The sequence below is a fragment of the Sorghum bicolor genome, chromosome 9 (genome assembly GCF_000003195.3).
Source record: "Sorghum bicolor cultivar BTx623 chromosome 9, Sorghum_bicolor_NCBIv3, whole genome shotgun sequence".
NCBI classification, from domain to species: domain Eukaryota; kingdom Viridiplantae; phylum Streptophyta; class Magnoliopsida; order Poales; family Poaceae; genus Sorghum; species Sorghum bicolor.
The window spans coordinates 13,705,034-13,715,374 of record NC_012878.2 but is presented as its reverse complement, the minus strand read 5'-3'; the positions used below and the strand labels follow the sequence as shown (position 1 = coordinate 13,715,374).

Genomic DNA, 10,341 nt, shown 5'->3' with positions numbered 1-10,341 from the left:
ATATATATATATATATATATATATATATATATATATATATATATATATATATATATATATATATATATATATATATATATATATATATATATATATATATATATATATATATATATATATATATATATATATATATATATATATATATATATATATATATATATATATATATATATATATATATATATAGCATGCTAGCTATAACTTATTTACTTAGATATGACTGTGTGACTTATGGTTTGATGCAGGTGAGAAAGGAGAGATTGGGTGATAGAATAACTGCTCTTCACCAGATTGTTTCCCCGTTCGGCAAGGTTAGTCAGAACAAAAAAAAAATACAACATGCATGGACCGATTCATTATGTAAATAGCCAGCAGCAGCTTGTGAGGTTGTGACTAGTAGAAAGAAAGATACGGTAGATCAGTCGTTTGATCTGAGTGCATGTGTTTCCTCGCTCCGACCACAGTAGATACATGTGTTGTTGCAGTTGTCTATAGTTGTTGCCATGCATCTGCTTTAACTTGTTTTGCTCCTGCTTTCACTCGAGGGGTTGTGTCCATCTAAAGCATTTCCCTGACACACGTGCCTCTTTTTTACAGACTGACACGGCGTCTGTACTGCAAGAGACCATTGGCTATATCAGATTCCTCCTGGGCCAAATTGAGGTCCAACTCTCTCTCTCTCTCTCTCTCTCTCTCATCGTGTGCTTTTGTGTGTATGTTGGAAAGGAAAAATTCATAAGTCATGGTCATATAGCTAGCTAGGACCATCAGAAGAGCATGCAGTATGGGTGAACAAAGAACAATGTGGCCCTCGCACTCCCCACATGCCAGTTTGAAGATGTTTCTACCTTAAGCAATCAGCACAGTAAAAAATTAAACCCTTCTTGTTGTCACTGCTTATATAGCTGACCCCACAAACAGCAACGCTGTCTATTCCGGCCCACATGCCAGTGGCAGCAATAGCAGCTGCTAGGTGTTGTTACCGCAGAGAGTTGGGAAAAAAAGCTGGGTGCGCGGGAAACAAAAAGAGAATATGCATGGGGAGGGTAGGGACGGGTGCAAGAGCACGCTGTTAAAGTTGATCGCTTTGCATGGGCGCGCGCGCGCACGCAGAATCAGCAACTGCAGCAGCGAGATGGATGAACCGATGCGCTGCTCTGTCTTGTAGCGTCTTGTGTTTCAGGGACGACTGCACTGGACTATGTGCATGCTCTCTCTCTCTCTCTCTCTCTCATATTTCATGACCAGTGTAGTTTTTTTCTTCCTTCTTTGACAGGCTCTCAGCTACCCCTACATGGGCCATGGGACCTCCATTCAAAATGTATGTTGCATGCCCCTCTCTCTCTCTCTATCTCTTTCTATCTCTCTCTCACACACACACGAGCGCAGGCTGGAAGGAATCTTACGTGCGAGGTTAACAATTAATATGCCTATGCACGTGCATTCGTATGTAAAATTGTTAGCCGGTCTAGACTTTGGCACACTTTGTATGTAGGGAGGACACAACAATAGTGCCTTAGCAAAACCTTTAGCAAAGGTTGGCCAAAAATATACTTTGCCAAAGGTATTTCTAATTAAAGAAGCCTTTTACCAAGGCTTCCTCAGTAGAACTGATCCTTTTATTTGTTAACCTTTGTCAAAAAGGACTTTAGACCTTTTAGGCTCTTTATCATGTGTGTGGTAATAGAACAAAAAACGATTTTTTCCCACAACAAACAGTAAACATAATTAAGTTCTGCGAGTTTGTGTTACCTGTAGATAAAGCTATGATTAATACTTTGCAATATTAAGTCCTTGGTAAATACGTACATGTCTGTTAGATTATTTTGACTGCATGTAATAAGAGAGCTCACGTGTACTAACCCATTAACAAATAACATTTTTTTCATAAAATATGGCTAATTTTAAAGTAAATTTTAAGCTTGTTTGAATTTCTATTCTTCTCTGAAATATATACACAGTAGACATTACAAAACAGATGTTAACGGAGAACCACCACAATATGCATGCAAATATAAGAATTTATGGTCTAAATGTTTCTATATGGTTCAAACATGTATGAGAATATATTATGCGTTGTCGTCTTGCTGTAAAACATACATTGATACTAATATTAGAGGAACTAACAATGATAAATATTTACCTTAACTTTTATTCAAAGCTGGATTGGTAATTTTAATTAGTTCGTTAATTCTTGAACAAAAGTGGGTGTGCTACTTGAAGAATAATGAAATTTTTGTGAATGGTTAGGGAATGGAAAATGATGCAAAATTAGATAACTGAATTGTGTACTTACAAACGGAGTTTGTTTCTAAGGTTATTGATACAGCGTTTTCTTATTCCGTTAAAAATAGATTTGAATTGACTATGAGATAATAGGTGATATGAGATAAAGGCCCATATAAATAAAACCTATGTGAAGCATTGTTTTCAAGTAAGAAAAGACTGATCATATATATCTGAATTTCTTTATGACATTCAGGCATAGGTTTAGTTGTACAAATATTATATGGAACGCCTTTATATTCCTTTAAACAATGATCATGCAGTGTCGCTTAGACCATTTAAAAGGTGTATAGTATGAATATACTAAACACAACATTTCACCAACGGTTTAGTGTTTTGTTAGACATTGTAGATTTGTGGAATTTGTTATCGATTCACATTATTAGAGCATAAAATGAACTTAGTCTACAAGTAAGTCCATAATCTTTGGAGGAACTTGAAGCCACATTATTACTACGAAAAAGCTAATTATCTCAATTTAGTACATGTTTCACATATGCACTAGAAAAACTAATCATATTGTACTTGATGTTGCCTATTCCATAAGAAAAAGCTCCATACATCACTATGAAAAAATATGGTACCAATGAAAAATGTACCTTTTCCTTATATTACTTTTTAACTTAACATATAGATCATCACCACAAATATTTCAAATCATTAGGTTCACATTTTTATCCCACTAATGAAGGGCATATTTGGATATTACTGACTAGCTACTAGCTGCTAAAATTTTGTCGGTGACGTATCCAAATGGGTATGGCTAAAAAATACCCGGTGTAAGCTAATTATTAGCTAGCCAATGGGAGCTGAATGGGCTAATCGATGGGAAAGTCACACTTTGTCCTCCAACCTATCCTATCCACATTCTCTCTCCTTGCTTGTATACACACCACACACGTCGTCGCTGCCGCGGCCCCGGCCTCCGCGACCACGACGGCATTAGTGAGAGAGATCTGCGTGTGTGGAAGGAGTGAGCATGAATGGGTGCTAGACTAGTTGGGAGAGAGGTGAGGGAGGGGAATGGGTACGATGGGAGAGAGGGACAAAATCTGCAAGCTCCATAACTTTTCTTTTAACGAACGGGGCACAGCCCATGGACCATTTTTACTAGCAAAGAAGGAGATTATTAAAAGTTAGTGATCCTGGGAGATCCCAAACAGTAACAAACAGAAGTATAAAACTGCACTGATATGGCCATAACAGCTTGTTTCAGCTTGCACAACCCTAGGTCAGCTTGCTTGCATTGAGACAACCATGGGCCAGTACTCCTCATGGGTTCAATCATATTTATCCCATCTGGGAGATTATTCTCTGCGGCTTTTCTCGCACGCTTGTACGTGCAACGTTGACATGTGACACGGTGCTTTCTTTTTAATTATTCATTTATACAGGGACCAATTGGAGAAAGGAACCCTGCAGGGCTCTTCCCAGAATTCCCGGGCCAGGTAACCTATAAACCCCTGTGATTGCACATGATTCCTGATGTAAGAATATAGCCCTTTACAGCCCTGCTTAAACCGCTTTTCATTCATATACATCTTTTGCGCCTGGTTCCTTGCGCAGTTGCTAAACCATAATAACAACACTGGAGCACAGCAGCCTGCAGCAGTCCAGCCTGATGAGCAGCAGGTATTCAAGCCCACTTTGCTTTGCTTCCAAGTCATTTTCAATCATCTGCATACACGTGTACATATATATAGCTAGGGTAGTGCTATATGTACCCACTATTCTACATAAAAACAAATAACACGATAATCATGCATGTGCATTTTTTTTCCCAAGGGCATGCAGGTCCCAACACATTTTACTTCAACATTGGTAGATCTTTTTCCCATTTATACTATGTTAGGAATAATCTGAAAAAAGTATAGCTGATGACTTGGTATATTTACATATATTCGTCAAGGGTGTGAATGACGACATGAAGAAGGACTTGAGGAGCCGAGGGCTGTGCCTCGTCCCGGTGTCATGTACATCGCACTTTGGAGGGGACAATGCCGCTGACTACTGGGCCCCGGCGCCGCTCGGTGGGATCCTCCGCTAGAGCATTCACCACCACTGAAGCATGCATGCATAGTCGTTGTCTTGATGTGGCGAGCTGCTGTTTCGTGCAAGTATATGTTCATGAGGCCACAGGTAGACACAGCTCTCTAAGTATCATCACAAGGGTGGTGCATGGTTGCTGGGAAACATAACATCATGAGCAGTCATTCTGGTAAGGGAGAAGGATACCTGTAAGGCTGATTGCTCTTGATGCTATGCGAGTAGTATGACCTTTTTGGGGCCGCAAAGCTTCATCTGTATCTGCAAGGGAGGGCTTCAAGAAGAAGATCTAGATCTTCTCTGGTCCCTCTTGCAAATTTATTTCGTTGATCATATGTAATTAAAATCTAGCAAGCTAGTTAACATCTTTACTCATTATATCTGCAATGCTGCTCGTACAAGTTGGCCAGGACAGGAGAGCAAGTCCCGAGGTGCGGTCTTATTGATTTATGCGCCGCTGGGTGTGTACTAGAGAAGTTCATATCACATATGTATATTACAATAGTAAATTTCACAACCAAAATTTTCAACTTCTCCTAGCAATGTGGACTTCTCCTAGTGTTTTAGCATTCAAATTTTAGTATAAACTTTTCCTAGTAAATGTCTCCTAGTGAGGATTCCCTAGTGCTATGACTAGTGTTAGTGTTTTGTTACTAATTAGAAACACTAGGAGAACTCCACCAATATGGTAGTGTTTGTATCCTTTTAACTGAGTTAAATCATCAATATTGATTATTGCATTCAGTGGCGGAGTATGAAAAAAAAATCTAAGGTAGAGCAAAGTCTTGAACATATAGATGGTCTCTCAAAATGTTTTACTAGACAATTATAAAAGTGTCAGATTTTTGAGTTGGAGGACTTACCATGATGATCAGCTCGTTGTGTGGTGTGTGATGTCCGCTCGCCGGCTCGCTTTCTCGGCCTGTCGCAGTCGCAGCCCAAAACGGATCGGCGAAGGCACGTGATTGCCGCATCGCCGGCCACCGGCTCGCAGTCGGCAAAGTCACGAACTCTTCCTCGCGATAGCAGGATAGGAATTTGGAGCGGTCCTGTGCCAGGCGGCCGTGTCGTTTGCGCTGGTCGCTAGAAAACGAACAGGCAAAACTGTAAAAGCTTCGACAGGCTGCAGCTCACAAGGCCACAAGAGCATTTCGAACAAGCCCATTAAGCAAGGCACAGCTGAAAACCTAATGACGGTTCAGACTTCTATTTTCTTCTTGCGAACGTATTCAGTGATGGCCTCAGGATCACAATCACAGCACTAATGATCAAACTGGCTAAGCAAAACACATGAAAGCTCAATGAACTCGGTGGAACGCACGGCAACCGCCAGGGCGACAGCGCCCCTTTTCGCTCTTTAGAACACAGAGTCCACACAGGTTTACAACCAGCCTTACGCGATACAGAGTTTAATACACCCTCTACTTATACCAGCGACAGGATGCAATTGATGATCAGCTATATCATAGAACAGTTGATGGTGTGCTCCTTAAGTGTCTTAACCAAGAAGAAACTAAGGTTTTGATGGGAGAGATTCATGAAGGAGTTTGTGGTGCCTATCAGTCTGCTCATAAGATGGAGTGGATGATTAGAAGAGCAGGTTATTTTTGACCGACCATGTTGGAGGATTGCTTCAAGGATTATAAAGGATGTCAAGAGTGTCAAAAGTTTTGCAGTATTAAGAAGTCTCCAGCATCGGCTATGAATCCTATTATGAAACCATGGCCATTTAGAGGTTGGGGAATAGATCTGATTGGCCAGGTATTTCTATCTTCAAATAAATTTGTATTGGTAGCAACAGATTATTTTACTAAATGGATGGAAGCTATTCCTTTAAAGGTAGCATCATCAGCTAATGTGATTGAGTTCATCTTCAACATAGTATTTATAGATTTGGGGCCCCTCAGTCCATTACAACTGATTCAAGGGAAGATGTTTACATCCAAGGAGTTTGAAGACTTTGCTGCCAGTACAGGTTTTAAATTGATCAATTTATCTCCTTACTGTGCCTAAGCTAATGGACAAGCAGAAGCTTCTAATCAGATTCTTATTAAGATCATCAAGAAAAAGATCAAAGAAAATCCAAGGAAGTGGCATTCAGTACTTAGTGAAACTCTTTAGTCTTATAGGATGGCTTGTCATGGATTGACTAAATATTCACCTTATGAGTTGGTTTATGGGCATGAAGCTGTATTGCCGTGGGAGATTAATCTAGGATCTCGAAGGATATCACAACAAGACAAATTGATAGCCGATGACTACAAGAATCTTATGTTGGAAAATTTAGATGATTTGAAGTTTCTTCAGCTAAAGGCTTTAGAAAATATTAGAGCTAACAAAATCAGGATTGCCAAGTTCTATAATCAGAAAGTTCGAGAAAGAAGATTCAGTGAAGGTCAACTGGTTTGGAAGGTAATTTTGCCAATTGGATCTAAAGACAGTAAATTTGGCAAGTGGTCACCTAATTGGGAAGGACCATATCAGATTACTAAGGTTGCTCATGGAAATGCTTACTTTCATGAAACTCTAGAAGGAGAAGAGTATTCTAGAGCTATTAATGGAAAATATTTTAAGAAGTATTACCCTAGCGTCTAGGTTGGTTTGCTTTAGTTGATCAAGTTATTCAGAAGGGATGTTTTGACAGCCGATACACCAAGTGTCACCTTTAGTATAAAAATTCAAAGTGTTAAGTTGTCAGGAACATAGCCAATACAATGAGTATCGCCTTTAGTTCAAAAATTTAAGGGTTTGGGCAGTAAAGGAATTGATGCAGAGACTATAATATTTAGTGTTTAGACCTAAAATTTTATAGCCGATATAACAGATATCGCCTTTAGCACAAAAATTAGGAACACAGAGAAGTTTTGCTGATACAGAATCATACTAGGAATTGCCTTGATGGGCAATGTCACAGAAAGATAGAGAAAGTGGATCGGCTATCATGAAGATGGTTCCTTGAATTTGGGGTGAGTGGATCGGCTAAAGTTAAAACGTCCCCGTAATCCTAGGGATGTGGACGATAGAAAATAGCTGATCAACTTAACTGTGAGTGCGGAAGACCTGAGTAGTGGATTGGCTAACTTTGCCGATAGTGTTCTACTTTACTTAGATTCGGTTGGTATTTCTGATGAGACTTTAAACAAAAGTATATAATTGCTAAAGAAGAAAAAATGAGTCTAAGTAAACAAAAGTTAAGTCTGAGGATTACAAGATGCAAAGTAAATGAAGAAAGTGTTTAAATTACACATTTAGAACAGACTTGATGAAATTTGAAGTCGAAAGCCTAATGTTATCTACTTCGGCTATCTGTTGCTGATCTTCTTCAGCTGATCCAGGAGTCTTGGCTTTCTTGTCTTGCTTAACTTTGTCAAGCCTAGCTTTCAAGGATGCCATGTTCTTCTTATGATCGGCTAACGATGCAGGGATCTGAGATAAGGCTTCTTCCTTCTGTCTGATTGCATCTTCAACAGTCTTCAGCTAAGCTAATAGTTGTGTCCTTTATTTGTTAAGAGCAGCTAGATCTTTATTGATTTCAACAAGGAATTCTTTAAGGAGATCGACTATTTTCTTAACTGATAGGATTTCTTAGATGCATTGGCCTTCACCAGCAGTTGAGTTTTTTTAGCTTCTCTATCTGCTAATGTGGATTGGGCACTAAGGAATTTGGGGTCATTACCTTCCAAGAATGCAGCTGGCTGAATCATTCCTTTCAAAGAAGAAGGGAGATCATCTTTAATCTGATTGAAAATATCTCTGATAGATCCTACATCTTGAACCAAAACTGAAACATCTAGCTCTAGATGGGTGATCAACTGTTGTAGTTAAGCTTTGATGTAGTCAGGGATCTTTGGTGGAGTATCTTCTGAGATCACGATTGGTTCTTCATCAAGATATTCATCTAAGGAGAATAGCAGATCAGGTGAAGAAACCTATTCCTATATTAGGATGAGCAGATTAGTGTTTATCAGAAGATATTACTAGATAAAAAGAAGTGGTCTAACATACCTGTTCTACTGAAACAGTGGTTGATAGGGTACCGATATGAATCGGCACGAGGGTGGCCCGATCTTCATGACAGTAGATCAAAAGAACAAGGATAACTTGCTGCGAACAGCGGGTACCTAGCTTTATACGTGACAAAGGTTGGATGCGACCAAGCGACGGGGAGATAGGCACCGAAACCACGAAGACTTCGACTCGATCTCCGAACGACCGCAGAACCACAATCCGGAACTAATCCACACAATACGGCGCAGCCGAACGGAAGCCGTAGAGCACGAAGTAGGGGAACCCAGAGGATTCTCTTCACAAGTCCAAGAAGAACAAGGAAGAAGAAAGGTTGAGTAAGGCAGTCAGCAGCGCGGCTGCAATATCATGTAGTTTATCAAATGATCAAAGGTTGCTGATAGCTTAGAGGTAGGGTATATTTATACTAGGAACAACCCTCCTAGATAGGTATGAAAACGAAATAGAGTTTCTGAGGGAAGGCAATGTGAAAGGCCCCCTCGGAATGGACTCCCGAAATGGCTTCGCGTGATTGTTGGCCTCCAGAGCAGTTTCCAATAAACTGGCCATAACTTCTTATTGGGAAGTCCAAATGATGAACCGTTTCTTGGGTGTGAAACTAGACTCCAAGTGCTTTCCAGCAATATATGCCATGCACCACGAAACATTGTAGATTGGTACAGTTTTGCATGGCAATTTGTACCAACACTCTGTCACGACAGACTGTTGACCTTCTGAGCAGTCTGTACGAATTCTGGTCTGCAGGCAATACGGAGTATCCAAACTGGTCACCACTAGATTCATTGGAAAGTAGACTCGACAAGCTTTCCAACAAGTCCTCATAGGCCTTCATAGCTGAAGGGTCGAGATGGTGGACTAGAGAGGGGTGAATAGTCCTTTCTAAAAAATATTACGTCGACTAACCGAAACAAATGCGGAATTAAAACTATCGGTCTAGCCAAGACTACACCCCTCTATCTAAGTTCTCTAGCACCTTGTAAAAGATCCTAAACAAGCAAACAAGGTGCTACCTTAGCAAGAGCTCACCTAAACAATTCTAGGAGCAAGGTCACACAAACCTATGCAACTAGTACTTTGCAAACCGGAGGAGCTCCTACACAAACTAGTGAAGCAAAGCGCACAAAGCCTAAGCTCACTAGCAAACTCAAAAACAAGGCAACTAATGCCAAATTAGAGAGCGCAACTTACTTAGCTACACAAACTAAGCAAAGTGACTAACAAGGTTACACAAACCAAATTAGTCACGCAAGGGAACTACTTCTAGCTACACAAGCAAGAAGGTAACTAGCAAGCTACACAAGCTAACTAATTACAAGAGCAACTACACAAGCACAAATATATGAAGTAAGAACAAGCTTGTGTTAGGGACTTGCAAACCAACGGGAAGAACAATGTTGACATGATAATTTTCTCCTAAGGTTCACTTGGTTGCCACCAAGCTACGTCCCCATTGTGTCGACCAACACTTGGTGGTTCGGCGGCTAAGAGGTGTTACACGAACCTCATCCCCACTAGGACACCGCAAGAACCTACCCACAAGTGAGGTAGCTCAATGACACGCACGATACAATAGAGTTGCTCTTCGCGATCCCCGCGGGGTGAGCACCGTACCCCTCACAATCTCTTCTCCGGAGCACCGCACAATCTCCTTGCGTGCTTCGACAGAGTCACAAGCCACCAAGCCGTCTAGGAGGTGGCAACCTCCAAGTGTAACAAGCACCACCAGCTTGCAACACGAACACCTAGTGCCACTCTATGCAATCTCTCAATGCAACGCACTAGAATCGCTCACTCACACAATCGGATGATCACTATCAATCATATGTGAGTTGGAGGCTTTACTAGCACTCCCCAAGCATGGACACTAAGTCCCAAGGGTGCTCAGCACCAGCCAAGGCCGGCCACCACTTCTATTTATAGCCCCAAGGGCTAAACTAGCCGTTGCCCCTTCACTGGGCAAAACATGTGGGCACCAGACGC

The 10,341-nt window shown here is 40.7% G+C and overlaps 1 protein-coding gene across 2 annotated transcripts in view; it reads left to right on the top strand.

The window, feature by feature from the left end:
• Nucleotides 1-4,869, top strand: part of LOC8066635 (transcription factor bHLH68) — a 7,808-nt gene extending 2,939 nt beyond the window's left edge. The window contains exons 4-9 of one of the 2 annotated variants that reach the window (XM_021447862.1): nt 249-314; nt 601-666; nt 1,280-1,324; nt 3,684-3,737; nt 3,856-3,921; nt 4,199-4,869. In XM_021447862.1, coding sequence (XP_021303537.1) covers nt 249-314; nt 601-666; nt 1,280-1,324; nt 3,684-3,737; nt 3,856-3,921; nt 4,199-4,336 — 435 coding nt within the window. In that variant the 3' untranslated portion in view covers nt 4,337-4,869. The remainder of the gene's footprint in view (nt 1-248; nt 315-600; nt 667-1,279; nt 1,325-3,683; nt 3,738-3,855; nt 3,922-4,198) is intronic. The other variant, XM_002440782.2, reaches the window with a different exon arrangement.